Genomic DNA, 15,588 nt, shown 5'->3' with positions numbered 1-15,588 from the left:
GCGTGCAACAGGAGCAGAGAAAGGCCACTCCAACCTACACATCCACCACAGTGCTCCTCCTCCCCGCAGCTTGGCTGCGAACTGGACCGGGCCAGACCCAGTTGCCCACACTGGCCAGGGGCCTGGAATGCCCTGGGACCCAGCCAGGGTTAATGGGATGGGAGTGGGTTGCAAAACCAGTGCCCCTCTCCAGTTACACGCTAGGGGCCCAAGCCTGGCCACAGAGCTACTTCCCTGGCCAAGGTACTCTGGGGACAGACTTCATGACCTGGAAGGAGGATTAGAGCTTCAAAGGCGAAGCCTCAGCCCAGGCCCATGCCAGGCAGGTCCAAAGAAGTGTCCCGAGTGGGCTCTCATAAGGGGGCTCATCTCAGAGAAGGCAGGATTAGACCAGTCCCTTGGGCATGAAGGAGGGAGAAGCAACTCTAAGGACCTGGTGGGAGAAGCCTGAGCTCTGGTACATTCAGTAAATGCCATGCAAATGAGGGGAGGCACATTTGCACATTCTTTCAAGTGACAGCTCCAGCCGGTCAAAGGGCTGCTGTCCAAGGCTTAGGGCTGAGGACCCCCTGGCCCTTAACCCCATATATTTTTGGAAGATTAGTTCCCCCCCGCCCCACTTCCAAGGCCCCAATCCACCTCCTTCCCTTGACTCCCGGGACAGGAAGTTGGCCATGTTCCCAGGAGGGAGGTAGGAGGCCCACGGAGGGGGGTGGAGTATGTGTTGGGAGGGGGGCCTCCTGTCCAGTCCTTAGGGCCTGGGACAGCTGCTGAGGAGGGAGAGCAGAGCTAGGAGAGCCATGAAGGTAGTACTCAGCCTGGGGCAGGGGTGGGGGGGGGGGGGGGGCCAGGGGAATGGCACGAGACGGGGCCCAGCCCTAGGGCCTGGGTGGAGGGCCAACATAGCAGGGCTGCGAAGAGGGGCTAGGGATCTGGGAGGTCTGGCTGGAAGAAGCCAAGGAACAGGGGTGCAAGGGAGTAGGGGGCTGGGCAACGGGACTGTCAGGCGCAGAGCTGCTGGGATGCTCTCAGGAGAAAGGCCTCAAATGTCCTGGGCTGGAGCAGGAGAATGGATCACTCCTGTGGGCAGAACAATCTTGTGGCTGAAATCAGGCCTTCCAGCGTGTATGGGAGGGAAGGGGGAGGCAGTGCGTGCTCTCCTTTTCCTACTTCACCACCAGTGAAACTGAGGCAGGAAGCTGGCGCTCCGTTTATTTTCCCTGCCCCTCAGGATACACTCCTGATTCTGGGCTGGCAGGAGCAGTGTGATTCCCAGCTCCCCCTTCCTCCCCACCCGAGGTCCCGAGAGCCTGAGAGTTCAGGCTGGGAGGCTGGCCTGGCCGGGGACACAGTGTTCCCCACTGGCCCTTGAGCCCTGCCCTGAGACCTAAATCCTCACCCTGCCCCCACCCCGCCCCACCGGGGGCTGGATCTCAGGATCCTTGCAGATCCCTGGATAGGGTGGATCCCAGGGCATGGGGCAGCTCCAGAGCCAGGGGGCTGGGGGGCCAAAGATCCTGGGCTGACACTCCCAGCAGGGTAGATCCTGGGAATCTGATCTCCTGGCCTCCCCCACATCCTCCCCCCCCCCCACTTCCTGGAGCAGCGACCTGCCCCTTTCCCGCCTGCACTCCCCTCCACTTCCAGGGCTGGGCTTCTCCTCACACCAGCCAGACAGTCTACCCTCCACCCAAGGGAAGCAGCTGCCTCCGCCAGGCCGCTTCCAGGAAGCCCCGGGCCGGGCCCCAGCATTGTTCAGGCCCGCAGTCGGCACCCCAGGCAGCCGGACGTCATGAAGTCCAGCGGCCCCGTGGAGAGGCTGCTCAGAGCCTTGGGGAGGAGGGACAGCAGCCGGGCCAGCAGCAGGGTAGGAGTGCCCACCGGCAGGGCCGAGGAGGGGCAGGGGAGGCGGTGTGGGCAGTGGGGGAGGGGACCAGCACTGGGCCAGACCCTCTTCCCCCTGCCCCGCATGCCCTCACTACTCTGCCTCTCCCCGGAGGGGCCGGGGCTGTTCTGTGAGCAGCAGAAGTTCGGATTAGAGCAGAACCTGGTGTCTACTTTGACTCCTCCAACTTCCCTGCCCTAATTCAGGCCAACCCTGGGGATCCTCGCCCCTACACCTGCACTCAGGTATATATACCGCAGGGTAGCACTTTTCCAGGTACAACCCCGGCACCCCGGAGCAGGGCTGAGAGATCAGGCCCCTTCCCTGAGCCAAGAAGTTTGGGGGAAATGGGGTGGAAGTGGCAAAGGGAGGGGGGCGGCGGCCAGGTCCCAAAAGTGCTTTAGACACTGGGGCTTTGCTTTCCCCTGACATCATCTGTGCATGCTGTTAATGCCAATGCACCCGGTTTTCCTAATGGGTCTGGCAAGGTTGGTCCAGAGAGTTCAGGTGGGGTTTAATCCAGCTGCTTCGGGACAGCCAAGAGACCAAAAGTGCTGCCTGGGTCCCCAGGATGGGGGGCCTGGAGGCCTATCACTCCATTTCCCCATATTTCCTCAGCCTTACCCCAAAAGCAGCAGCTCAGGGCAGCATGAGACAATATTATTGGGGTGGGGGGCGGGCAGGAACTTGAACTCCTGAGGGAGGAGAAACATGGGTAAAAGGGAGAGGAGGCATATGGTCCCTGGAGAGGATGAGTGAGGTGAACCCACAGTGGGAAGGATGGAACTGGGGGCCATGATGGGGCATCCCTGCCTCACTGCATTCTGGGTGGGGAGGGGCCCAACAGGGCATCTGGTCCACCTCCTCCCCCATCCCATGCTGGAGTCTCACTTGGACCTCCTCAAGTGACAGGGTGCTCACTACATCCACAAGTAGCAAGACAGCTGTTTCCCTCCATGTCATGCCTCTGTCTGCCTGTCCCTCCAACGTTACCACCCCCTCCTTACACAATTGCTGCCTGCCGCCTCAATGCACAATGAGTAAACATGTTGTTCTGACAGTAGGGGGAGGAGGGCATGTCAGCTGTCCGGAGCATGGGGACAGCGGGAGCCAGGGGAGTAGGACTGGCTGAGGCCACTCCTGTCACGTCAGTCTGGGTGTTGCGTGACTGACATCCTACATTCCTGTCTGGACCCCCTCCTGCTCACTCTCCACAGGGACCTTCATCTGGGGAGGCCATCTGGGAGGAGAAACGGGGAGCCCTTACAGAGGAAAGTCAGAGAGCACCCCCCAACCAGGAGGAAAGCCCTAGCGCTTGGGGAGGCAGTGACCGCAAGGGTTTCACACCCCAGGGCCATAGGAAGGGCCTGAGTGATTCCTCAGAGAAGAGGTGACCTGGCTGAGGTGACGCAAGGTGGCAGGTTCCACATACCATCAAGGACAGGCCCCACACCGGCCCAGAAACAGGTGTGGCCAAGTGTGTCTTAGGAGTGTGGGGGCTTTAGCAGGACTGAGGAAGAAAGAAACCAGTGCAGTGCCAGGACCCTGGCCCAGTCCGAGACGGGCCCGCTGAGAACTGACACCTCTCTGTCGGCGTGTCCCTCCACCCATAGCCTAGGAAAGCTGAGCCACATAGCTTCCGGGAGAAGGTCTTCCGGAAGAAGCCGCCAGTCTGTGCAGTGTGTAAGGTGACCATCGATGGGACTGGCGTCTCATGCAGAGGTGAGGTGCCCCGTCGTGTGGCTGAGAGCCTCCGCCCAGCACCACCGTGCACACAACTCCAGCGGGCAGACTCACGCAAATCGTAATGAGCCCGCTGCCCCTGGACTGGGCAACACGGGAGCCGAGAGGCAGCTGCCTCCCCTCCAAACAGCCCTTGCTCCCGGTGACAGACACTTCCCACCCCCCACCCCCGCAACCCAGGAGACCCACTACTCCCCACCCTCCCTTCCTCCTCACCCCCACCCACCCAAGGACGTAGCCCTGGCTCGCTCCCTCCCTGGCCTGGGCAGTACTACCCCCTGCCATATGCTTCCCTTGAACTGCCTCTGCGCCCCCCCACCCCACTCCATCTCAACACACTCTTGGAAGTCCCAAGATCTGCTCCCAGGGCCTGGGGAAATGGGGGGAGGACTACCCCTTCCACTGCCCCCAAAAGGCCCCTGCTGACCTCTCTCTTCTCCGCACCATCCCTCTCTAGTTTGCAAGGTGGCAACACACAGAAAATGTGAAGCAAAGGTGGGTGCTTGATTGGGGGAGGGGGACTAGAGTCCCTTGCTCTGAAACAGGCTTCTCCAGCCACACTGGCATCAACCCTCCACCCCTCTCATCACTGGGGAACCCCTGCTGGGGTGGGAGAGAGTGCTGTACTGGGCCCTTTAAGAACCACCCTACTCCACCCCCTGGAGGGCTGGCCCAGGCCCGTGGACAGGAGACAGCGTTTGTCTTGGTGCTGTGCCCAGGCTGCAGCTGGCGAGAGGGTGGGGGTGGGGAAGAGGAGGAGAATGAGGAGGAGGAAGGGTGGGGTGGGTGGGTGGGGGGAGCAGGATTTCAAAGACTGGGCAGCCGGATGGGCTGTGCCTTCCCTCTGGGGAAGGGTCCTCAGGATGCCTGGGTGGGTCTCGTCCTGGGCCCTGGAAAAGGCCCGGCAGAAGGTACAAGATAATGCCACTGTCCACTGGGGACCTGAGACAGCCCCATCTCTGAGGAGGTTCCCTGGTCCTCCTTCTGCAGTGCAGGGGGTCCCAGGGCTTGAAGTTGGCCTGGGGGAGCTGTGTACTCAGGGGCGGGGTCTCCCGGTGAAAGAGGCCAGTGTCCGTTCCTGGCCATGGCCTGCCTACATTGCTCTATATATAACTCCTGCCCCGCAGCTGGATGAATGGGGGTCTGTGTGGGCAGGGGGCTGGGAGCCAAGAGCAACAAGTGGGGGGCCCAGGGGTGGGGGACCGAGAGGCCAGAGGGGAGGCTCCCTTAAATAGAGGAACCTCCGCTGGAGTGTGCGCCCATCTTCTGAAAGCCCCTCCACCTTGCTGAAGCTGAGGGGTAGCCCCATCCTCAAACCCAGGAGGGTCCATTGCCCCAGGAGCTCCAGTCCCTCACTCGGTCTCCTTCCAGGTGACTTCGTCCTGTCAGGCCTTGCCTCCCGCGGAGCTGGTGAGTGTGCTCTGAGATGCAGTGGGGGAGGCAAGGAACCTGGCTGAGATGTCCAAAGGTCTGGTGGCCACAGAGAGGGCCCCCAGGAGGTTACCTTGAATGGACTGCTCTGGGTGTTGGTAATCCTGAGGGAGAGGGGAAAAAATGAGCCCTCTGCTCTTCTTGCCCTTGGGCCTGCTGGGGGTTAGGACTCCTCTCCCCTCGCCCAGTCCAGCCCCTACAGGGACACTGGCGTGCCCTCTCCACCATCCCCAGGCACAGACTGGTCCCTGCCCCCGCCCTAACCCCTCCCTTTTCCTTCTCCATCTCCCTCTAGCGGAGAAACACGGCCCCTGTGAGGCGCATAGAGCACCTGGTAAGTGATGCTGGAGGAGGGGGCGAAGCAGGTAGCTCTGGGAGTACGGACCTAGGTTTCGTCTGAGGACAAAAGTTCAGGGGACTCTGGAGCGGGGTGCCTAGACTGGGGGGCACCAGTCTCATCCACCTCTCATCCACCAGGGATCCACCAAGTCTCTTAACCACTCAAAGCAGCGCAGCACTCTGCCCAGGTAAGTGAGGGCGCCGGGGTGGCCCCCCACCTCAGCCCTGCGCAGCGCCCCCCAGCAAAGCTCTCCGGGGCAGCCCCCCGCCCGCCAGCGGCCCCACCTACCCTGGGGACCCAGAGGCCTCGCCCTCCGCTCCCACCGGCCCCCCCGGGAGCCCCGCCCCCGTGCCTGACGCAGGCTTCGCCCCCTCCCAGGAGCTTCAGCCTGGACCCGCTTATGGAGCGCCGCTGGGACTTGGACCTCACTTACGTGACGGAGCGGATCCTGGCCGCCGCCTTCCCCACGCGGCCCGACGAGCAGCGACACCGGGGACACCTGCGCGAGCTGGCTCACGTGCTGCAATCCAAGCACCGCGACAAGTACCTGGTGAGGGGCGAGGCCTTCCACTGTCAGCCAGTGACAGGGCTGGGAGACCCAGATGGGCGGAGCTGCTCCCTGACGCCAATCTCGCAGAGGCGCGGCCCCCCAGGAGGCGGGGCCCGGGGGCGGGGCCGCGGGAGCCGATCGGGAACGCTCCCTCTGGGCTGTCAGGGCTAGGCCGGGCCCGTAGCGACCTCCTCGTTTGGGAGAAAGACTTTGCTTAGGGTCACGGCAGGGGACAGCCCCTCGCTTCTTGAGGTCACTTCCGTCTAAAACCCCCCTTTACTTGCAGCTCTTCAACCTTTCAGAGAAAAGACATGACCTGACCCGCCTGAACCCCAAGGTAGGAGGGGATTAAAGCCATTAAACTGAACCACCCCCACCCTAGAAGCCCCCAGCCTCCTCGTTATTAATAGTAGCGATGGGCATCTACTTCACTCTTAAGCACTTTCCCAGATGACTTATTACTTGAGACACCAAAGCATGGTGCAGGAGACATCAACCCATTGTACTGGTGAGGAAAGTGTTGAGGCTGGTTGTCTTGGACAACCAACAGTCCCTTGACCTTGGCCCCGACCGACCCCTACACCTGGTCCCTTTTCCATCCCCACCCATCTCTCTTCGCTTGTGGCCCCCACCGTCACCCCCCCTCCAGGTCCAGGACTTCGGCTGGCCTGAGCTGCATGCGCCCCCCCTGGACAAGCTGTGTTCCATCTGCAAAGCCATGGAGACGTGGCTCAGTGCTGACCCACAGCATGTGGTCGTACTGTACTGCAAGGTGGGCTGGGACCTCGGGTTCACAGGGCTGGGGTGCCCTCAGCCTGGGGCCCCAGCTGGCCCTCCATTCCTCTCTCTCTATCCTCAGGGGAGCAAGGGCAAGCTTGGGGTCATCGTCTCTGCCTACATGCACTACAGCAAGATCTCTGCAGGGTGAGGCTCCCTGGCCCCTGACTGGCCCCTCCCCCAGTGACCTTGCCTCCAGTTGGCCTCGAGGAGCCCATCTCCCTTGAAGCCCACCTCTGTGTTCAGAGAGCCATTTACTATCAACTTGGCCTTTCCACCTCCTTTTTCTCACTTGTACTTCACCACGGTTCCCTGCAGAGGATTTGTATCAGATCCCTAGGGTTGATGGAGCAAAGTGCCACCAACTAAGTGGCTTAAGACCACAGAAATTAGTTGCCTCGGTTCTGGAGGCTAGGAGTCTAAACCCGAGGTGTCAGCAGGGCTGCACCCCCACTCAGACTCTGGGTAGAACCCTTCCTCTAGCTTCTGGTGGTGACCAGCCATCCTTGGTGTCCCTCAGCTTGCCGCTGCATCACTCCAGCTCCGCCTCGGTCGTCACGTGGCTTTCTTCCTGTGTGTGTGTCTGTCTGTCTCTTCTCTTCTTCTAAGGACACCAATCATATTGGATTAAGGGCTCATCCCTACTCCAGTATAACATCTTAACTAATTCCATCTGCAACGACTCTATTTCCAAATAAGGTCACATTCAGAGGTACATATCTTTTGGGGAGACACAATTCAACCCATAACATGGTCTTATTGCCCCATTTTACAGCGGAGGAAACTAAAAACTCAGGGACCACGGGCCTGAGGTCCAACAACTAGTGAAGTGACTGTCTGTGGGGTTTTTAGTCCTCTTCATCACCACTCTGGGCTTCCTCTAGACTCAGGGGGATCACACGTCTCCTCCCTCCCCTGGGGATTAGGGGCGGGAGGCCTGGATGGATACCAGGCCCTGATCCCCCACACTGGCCCTGTGGTCCCCAGGGCGGACCAGGCACTGGCCACACTAACCATGAGGAAGTTCTGCGAGGACAAGGTGGCCGCGGAGCTGCAGCCCTCCCAGCGCCGGTGAGCAGCCCTGGGTGGGGATGGGCCGCAGGAGCGGCTCCCTCCATGGCCGCCAAGGCCAAGATTCTCTCGTTCATACAGCACACCTTAATGGAGCACCTTCTGTGTGCCAGGCACTGGGCCAAATGCTGAGAATTCAGAACAAACCAGATCCCTGCTCTCACGGAGCTTGTGATAAAGAGAGACTGACAGGACAGTCAGAGCCCATCTCTATCATGTGAAGCAGAGATCTGGGGGGAAGAGCATTCTAGGCAGAGGGGCCAGCAAGTACCAATCTCAGAGACAGCAAGAGGGACTGAGGTTAGATGTGAGGAAGAATTTTCCGGTGAGCTGTAAGATGGGAGGGAAGTGCTAAGAAGGGCAGGCCTTCCGGGGGGCATAGTAGAAATGATACAAAGGGGCCCCCAGAGGAAGGGGCTTATGTTCTCACCGACACTCGCCCCACCAGATACATCAGCTACTTCAGTGGCCTCCTGTCTGGCTCCATCAGAATGAACAGCAGCCCTCTCTTCCTGCACTACGTCCTCGTGCCCGTGCTGCCAGCCTTTGAACCGGGCACGGGTGAGTCTGCCGGGATGGGCTCCACAGGGAGGGCTGTCCCCCACCCCCTCCATTCAGCGCGCCTCACGTGCCTTCTCCTTCCTGCGCCTCCAGGCTTCCAGCCGTTCCTCAAGATCTACCAGTCCATGCAGCTGGTCTACACATCTGGAATCTAGTGAGTGCTCTCTTCCCAGGCCCCTGCTCCTTGCAGTCCTGTTCCTCCAGCCTCCCCAGACACCTGGGCCTCCCGCTCCTGCCACTGTACCCAGAAATGTATGCCGTCATGGTGTCCGTCTTACAGACGGAGAGGCTGATGCTCAGCTAAAGGCCTCTCACTCAGGGCTCAGACTCCAGTCTCCTAACTCCCTCCTGACCCTTGCTATCCTACCTACCCCCACCCCAGCCCAAGTGCCTCTGGTTCAGCCTCTGCCTCATCCTCTCTTCCTCAGTCACATTGCAGGCCCTGGGCCCCAGCAGCTTTGCATCAGCCTGGAGCCAGCCCTCCTCCTCAAAGGCGATGTCATGGTGAGGGGGGATCCTGGGAAGGGGGGTGCAAGGGGTATGGTGTATCCCACCAGCTGCACAGTCTGTGGTGAGTCATCAGTTCAAGGCAGACTGGAGGGCAGTCCCCGGGCAGGGGAAGTCACCTTGAGGTGAGGCCCGGCAGAGCTGTGGCCAGACAGTCTGCAGGGTGGAAGCACAGAGGAGGCGTAAGTAGACAGGAGGGCCTGGCACCCGGTCTCCCTTCCCTCATCCAGGTGACCTGCTATCACAAGGGTGGCCGGGGGACAGACCGGACCCTGGTGTTCCGAGTTCAGTTCCACACGTGCACCATCCACGGGCCGCGGCTCACTTTCCCCAAGGACCAGCTGGACGAGGCCTGGGCTGGTGAGTTGGAGACAGATGCGGTGGCTGGAGCCCAGGTGAGGGCGGGCAGGGGGCCGGGCTCCTCACTGTCCACTCCCCGCAGATGAGAGGTTCCCCTTCCAAGCCTCAGTGGAGTTCGTCTTCTCCTCCGGCCCAGAAAAGATCAAAGGTAAGAGCCAAACCTTGGGGGAGGACTAAAGGTTGTGTCCCTGCTCCCCAACACCTGGGTGGCCCTTCGGCAGGAAACACCCCACGGAATGAGCCTTCAGTCTCTGTTGACTACAACACCGCGGAGCCCGCCGTGCGCTGGGACTCCTACGAGAACTTCAATCAGCACCATGAGGACAGTGTGGACGGTGCGTGGGGCAGGCCCAGGGGTGGTGGGAGGTGTAGGTTTGGGGGGGCACACTCCTTCCTCCCAGGCAGAATCCCCCTCCCGAGAAACACCCCTGAGCCGCAGTCTCCTGCACTGTCCCCTCTCATTAACTCTCTCTCTCTCCCCCTTCTCCCTGCTTGCCCTCCCTCCCTGGTCCTCTCCCCACTCAGGCTCCCCGACCCACACCCGGGGACCTCTGGATGGCAGTCCTTATGCCCAGGTGCAGCGGACCCCCCGCCAGACCCCGCCAGCGCCCTCTCCAGAGCCACCTCCACCCCCCATGCTCTCTGTCAGCAGCGACTCTGGCCATTCGTCCACGCTGACCACGGAGCCCGCTGCCGAGTCCCCTGGGCGGCCGCCCCCGACGGCTGCCGAGCGGCAGGAGCTAGATCGCCTCCTGGGAGGCTGTGGAGTGGCCGGTGGGGGCCGGGGAGCTGGCCGTGAGACGGCCATCCTAGATGACGAGGAGCAGCCCCCCGTGGGCGGAGGCCCGCACCTCGGAATGTACTCGGGCCACAGACCTGGCCTCAGCCGCCACTGCTCCTGCCGCCAGGGCTACCGGGAGCCCTGCGGGGTCCCCAACGGGGGCTACTACCGGCCGGAGGGAACCCTGGAGAGGCGGCGGCTGGCCTATGGGGGCTACGAGGGGCACCCCCCGGGCTACGCCGAGGCCTCTGTGGAGAAGAGGCGCCTCTGCCGATCACTGTCTGAGGGGCCGTATCCTTACCCCCCCGAGCTGGGGAAACCAGCCAATGCGGACTTCGGCTACCGGGCCCCGGGCTACCGGGAGGTGGTGATCCTGGAGGACGCGGGGCTGCCTGCGCTCTGCCCGTGCCCCGCCTGTGAGAAGCTGGCGCTGCCCACTGCCGCCCTATATGGGCTGCGGCTGGAGAGGGAGGCCGGAGAGGGGTGGGCGGGCGAGGCCGGCAAGCCTCTCCTGCACCAGGTGCGGCCCGGGCACCCACTGCCCCTGCTGGTGCCTGCCTGCGGGCATCACCATGGCCCGCTGCCCGACTACAGCTGCCTGAAGCCGCCCAAGGCAGGCGAGGACGGGCACGAGGCCTGCTCCTATGGCGTGTGCCCCGAGGGCAGGTATGGGCACCCAGGGTACCCTGCCCTGGTGACCTACAGCTACGGAGGAGCAGTTCCCAGTTACTGCCCGGCGTACGGCCGGGTGCCCCATAGCTGTGGCTCTCCGGCCGAGGGCAGAGGGTACTCCAGTTCTGGCGCCCACTCCCCACGGGCCGGCTCCATATCCCCGGGCAGCCCGCCCTACCCACAGTCCAGGAAGCTGAGCTACGAGATCCCTGCGGAGGAGGGAGGGGACAGGTACCCGATGCCGGGGCACCTGGCCCCAGCGGGACCCTTGGCATCTGCAGGTGAGGGCGCTGGGGTGGGGAGTGCCTAGGGAAGAGGAGGGTTCTGGAAGATGGTGGGGAAGGTGCAGAGTGAGAGAGCGCTAAGCCGGACAGAAGGACTTCTGGCTCACAGCCCCTGTTCTCACCTTCCCCACAGAGTCACCTGAGCCAGCATCCTGGAGGGAGGGCCCGAGCAGGCACAGCACCCTGCCTCGGTCTCCCCGTGATGCTCCGTGCAGTGCCTCTTCTGACCTGTCTGGGCCCTCCACACCCCTGCACACCAGCAGCCCAGTGCAGGGCAAGGAAAGGTACGGGGTGGGGCTGGGGCTGTCCAGGGACCGAGGCAGCCTGCAAGCTGGGGGTGGGGGCGGCTCACACAGGGACTCTGCAGCCCTACTAACCTACTCACCACCGGCCCGCCCTCCCCAACTGCAGCACCCGACGGCAGGACACCACGTCCCCCACCTTGGTGCCCACTCAGAGACTAAGTCCTGGCGAGGCCTTGCCATCCACTCCCCAGGGAGGCGCTGAAAAGGCTCCCGAGCTGCCAGCAAGAAGCGGGCTGGAGCTTCCGGCCCCTAGCCCCTTCTCCTCCACCTCCCCGCCCAGGTCACCCAATGATTGGCCTCAGGAGAAGAGCCCGGGGAGCCGCTCGGACAGTGCCAGTCCGAGGGGCCCCGTGCCCACCTCGCTGCCTGGCCTCCGCCATGCCCCCTGGCAGGGCCTTCGAGATCCCCCAGATAGTCCGGATGGGTCCCCCCTCACTCCTGTGCCTACCCAGATGCCCTGGCTCGTGGCCAGCTCAGAGCCGCCCCAGAGCTCACCCACGCCTGCCTTCCCCGTGGCTGCCTCCTATGACATCAGTGGCCCGACCCAGCCCCCACTTCCGGAGAAACGCCACTTGCTGGGACCTGGGCAACAGCCAGGACCCTGGGGCTCAGAGCAGGCATCACCACCAGCCAGAGGCACCAGTCACCATGTCACCTTTGCACCTCTGCTCCCGGATAATGTCCCCCAATCCACAGGTATAAAGGCCTTGAGGAGGGTGGGACCCCCTTGTGAGAACCTGCCTCCCAAGGAGGGGCATGGCATGGGCACCGGGAAGCACTGGGGCCAAACTCGGTCCCTCCCTGTCCTAGAGCCCCCTGTGCACGAGAGCCAGAGCAATGTCAAGTTCGTCCAGGATACATCCAAGTTCTGGTACAAACCACACCTGTCCCGTGACCAAGGTGAGAAGCCAGCCTGCCCCTCCCCTCCCACCCTCCTGGACCCTGTGTTGGCTTAAGAACCCATCCTTGGGGCCTCCTCCCTGTCTCAGCAGGTTTACCTGGGCTGAGTCTCTCACTAGCAGGTGGTTCTGGGCTTTGGGCCCAAGGAGGTTTAGACTCAACACTGTCAATGCCCTTTTAACTCTAAAGTTCCATCCCCAGGTGCCCCAAAACACCACAGCCGTTAGGGTGAGAGGCCTAGGGAGCTTGGGTAGCAGAGGTAGAGAGGGGCTACGTGGGGCTCAATCAGCCACTGTGAAAACTCCCACCTCCTCCCAGCCATTGCTCTGCTGAAGGACAAGGATCCTGGGGCCTTCCTGATCAGGGACAGTCATTCATTCCAAGGAGCCTATGGGCTGGCCCTCAAAGTGGCCACACCTCCACCCAGCGCCCAGCCCTGGAAAGGTACAGAATGCCTAAATGAGGGAGAAGGGGAGTGGAGTCGGGGGAGGTACCAGAGGCAAGACAAGGTGGGGTGGGCCATGGCCCTTCTTGGTGGGGAGAGGCAGGAAGTGACCTCTCCAGCTCTGGAAAGAATCCCAGCAGGGGAGAAAGCTGGGACCTAGAATCTGATAAAGCCGTCCTCTCCCCTCCCCTCAGGGGACCCTTTGGAACAGCTGGTCCGCCATTTTCTCATTGAAACTGGGCCCAAAGGGGTGAAGATCAAGGGCTGTCCCAGTGAACCCTACTTTGGTGAGCAGCAGGGGCCGAGAAGGTTACAGTGGGTTGGTTTAGGGGGGGCCAAAGGGTCTCAGGAGGGTGGAGGGAGAGCTGGGGCTATCTGGGGGCACCTCATGGCTTCTCTCACCTCTCCCTGCAGGCAGCCTGTCCGCCCTGGTCTCCCAGCACTCCATCTCCCCACTGTCCCTGCCCTGCTGCCTGCGCATTCCCAGCAAAGGTGGGTGACTTGTGATCTGTCCTTCCACTTCTCCTCACCCACTGCACAGCCCAAGGCAGCATCCCCAGGTCCTGGCTCCCAGCCTGCCTTCCCTTGGAACAACAGAGTTCTCCAGTGCCTAGAGAATGGGGCTCCCTGCTGACCTTCCCTGTTGGCCCTCATTTCCCTCAGATCCTCTAGAGGAGACCCCAGAGGCCCCGGTGCCCGCCAACATGAGCACAGCAGCAGACCTCCTCCGTCAGGGTGCCGGTAGGGACCTCCCCCTCCCACCTCCCTCCCTCTGGGCACCAGGTGGGTGCCACCGGTGAGGGCAGGAGGCACTGAAAGGCCTGGAGGTGGGCGGGCCCTATTTGTAGTGGCGGTGGGAAGGGGTCTTCAGTCTAGGGACCCTAAAGTCATGAACATGAAAATCTTGGTGGGGGTGGGGGAAGGGCTTGTTAGCATGCAGATTCTTGGGCCCCTCCAGCATTTCTGACTGTAGATCTGGGGGAGTTGTAGAATCTGCCTTTTTAACAGGTGACCTGTGATTCCAACGACTTTTGAGCAGCGGTAGCGGGAGAAAGGGCAAGAGCTGGGCGTGTGGAGGGCTAGGGGAAGACAGATCTGGGTGCTGGCGAAGCCGGTGCTCTCCTCCAGCCCTCTCCTGCCTCCTAGCCTGCAGTGTGCTCTACCTGACCTCCGTGGAGACAGAGTCACTGACGGGCCCCCAGGCGGTGGCCCGGGCCAGCTCGGCAGCTCTGAGCTGCAGCCCCCAGCCCACCCCGGCCATCATCCACTTCAAGGTCTCGGCCCAGGGCATTACACTGACAGACAACCAAAGGAAGTGAGTATGTGCGCCGAACTCCCTGGGGGCCCTGGGGATCCCCGTTTCTGGCTGTGACCTTCCCCGTGATCCTCCTTGAAGGCTCTTCTTTCGCCGCCATTACCCAGTGAACAGCATCACCTTCTCCAGCACTGACCCTCAGGACCGGAGGTGAGCCTCCCTCCCGACCCTTGGCTCCCACAGCCCCATGCTCCCGTCAGGCCCTGCAGACCGGGCAGTCCCCTGCCCCAGCCCTCCTTCAGTAGCTGGACCCTGGGGGCATTTCTTCACGGTTCTTCTCTTTCTGCAGATGGGCCAACCCCGACGGGACCACCTCCAAGTAAGCCTCCCCAACAAGTCCCACCCCTTCCCTCCACGGGTCTGAGGCGCTGCCTTCCTCCCAAGCCCTGGCTCTGCAGTCTTTTTGTGGAACGGATGCTGAGCCCCCTCCCCACCCTGCCTTTGTACCCCTAGGATCTTTGGTTTCGTGGCCAAGAAGCCGGGAAGCCCCTGGGAGAACGTGTGTCACCTCTTTGCAGAGCTTGACCCAGATCAGCCTGCAAATGCCATTGTCACCTTTATCACCAAAGTCCTTCTGGGTCAGAGAAAGTGAAGGCCACAAGCTCAGAGCCCACGTCAACACCGCACACCTCTCAGCACCCCACAGTCCTCACTTCCCCGGCCTAGGCCCAGGAGACCCAGGAGCCAGCCCCCTCCCTTAGGACCGGGGAGTGGGCATCAGCCTGGGCCACTGCTCTCCTTCCCTGCCCCCAGCCTGTTAAAGCCAACTGGGTGGGCCCGCGAGATGACTTTGCACGTGAGCAGATGGCAGAGATGGGCGTGTGAAGGGTGAGGAAGCATCAGCAGGTGAACCCTGGAGGGGATGTGGACAGCCCCAGCTGCAGGACATCAGCCCTGGAGGGGAAACAGGGCCTGCCAGCTCCAACCAGCTGCAGGTCCCAGCCCAGCAGGAAGAAGGGGAAGAGGTATGGGGAGCAAGGCACTCCCTCCCCCGCCTCCCCCTCTGAGCAGAGAGATCAGAGTGGGATCACATGAATGGGGGGAAAAAAGAGTCTATTTTTGTCTAATAATAAAGAATTTCTATAACATTATTTTGGAGTTGAAGTCGAACCTTGTTCACGAGAAGGTCAAAGCCTTGTGTCTCCCAGGGGCATACCTGTGCTTCTTGGGGGCATCCCAGGCCCACAGCCAGGTCTACGGAACACACGCCATCCCCATCCTGGCCTCATACTGGTCCAAGTCCAAGCTGCCTCAGCTGCCCCCACCTCTACCCTGTCCCTGCCCTATGGACTGGAAAGGGTCCCCCTGTCCAGGCCGTACCGATAAATACAGAAACTTCATCTTTATTGGCTGTATAAACATCTCTGGGCTGTACATACATTTCATACATCGTAGTGGAGGGCCGAAAGGGGGGACCCCAACAACACAGCAGCTCACCCCCTTTCCCCAAGGCCCACCCACTCTGTGCAAACCAAGGCCAACAGCTCCTGCTCCCTCCCTCCCAGGAGAAGTCACTGTATGGGGAGGGGGTCAGGGGTCAAGGCTGTAGGAGACAGGAGGGCTTGGTGGGGGAGGACACATGTTAAGTGCTAGACTCCAACACTGAAGCGAAACAGGCAACTGGCACAGGCAGCAAGCTGGGGCCCGGGGGGGGGGGGTAG

The 15,588-nt window shown here is 61.8% G+C and overlaps 1 protein-coding gene across 3 annotated transcripts; it reads left to right on the top strand.

Moving 5' to 3' along the window:
* Positions 1-1,791: 1,791 nt before the first annotated feature.
* Positions 1,792-15,018, top strand: TNS2 (tensin 2). Of its 3 annotated transcripts, XM_021686680.1 has the most exons (29): positions 1,792-1,867; positions 3,499-3,607; positions 4,086-4,123; positions 5,000-5,038; positions 5,355-5,393; positions 5,537-5,586; positions 5,778-5,949; positions 6,236-6,286; positions 6,599-6,721; positions 6,809-6,873; positions 7,714-7,797; positions 8,246-8,358; positions 8,452-8,512; positions 8,787-8,862; positions 9,096-9,225; positions 9,308-9,373; positions 9,447-9,560; positions 9,751-10,959; positions 11,096-11,246; positions 11,374-11,963; positions 12,078-12,167; positions 12,486-12,611; positions 12,807-12,899; positions 13,027-13,104; positions 13,276-13,353; positions 13,759-13,927; positions 14,009-14,077; positions 14,217-14,246; positions 14,381-15,018. In XM_021686680.1, exons 1-29 carry the CDS (start codon positions 1,793-1,795, stop codon positions 14,517-14,519), a joined length of 4,227 nt encoding a protein of 1,408 aa, XP_021542355.1. In that variant the 5' UTR covers position 1,792; the 3' UTR covers positions 14,520-15,018. The 3 variants fall into 3 exon arrangements, with proteins under 3 accessions (XP_021542355.1, XP_021542356.1, XP_044770768.1); XM_021686681.1 differs by lacking the exon at positions 12,486-12,611; XM_044914833.1 differs by lacking the exons at positions 12,486-12,611; positions 12,807-12,899.
* The last annotated feature ends 570 nt before the right edge of the window (positions 15,019-15,588 follow it).

The sequence above is a fragment of the Neomonachus schauinslandi genome, chromosome 5, assembly GCF_002201575.2.
Source record: "Neomonachus schauinslandi chromosome 5, ASM220157v2, whole genome shotgun sequence".
NCBI classification, from domain to species: domain Eukaryota; kingdom Metazoa; phylum Chordata; class Mammalia; order Carnivora; family Phocidae; genus Neomonachus; species Neomonachus schauinslandi.
This window is presented reverse-complemented; position numbering and strand designations above follow the sequence as displayed.

Bases quoted from the DNA above. Each gene is read 5' to 3' on its own strand.
- TNS2 (XM_021686680.1), top strand. From the start codon at position 1,793: ATGAAGTCCAGCGGCCCCGTGGAGAGGCTGCTCAGAGCCTTGGGGAGG. The intron at 7,798-8,245 runs GTGAGCAGCCCT...TCGCCCCACCAG, and splicing joins CTGCAGCCCTCCCAGCGCCG to ATACATCAGCTACTTCAGTG. The intron at 9,561-9,750 runs GTGCGTGGGGCA...CTCCCCACTCAG, and splicing joins CCATGAGGACAGTGTGGACG to GCTCCCCGACCCACACCCGG.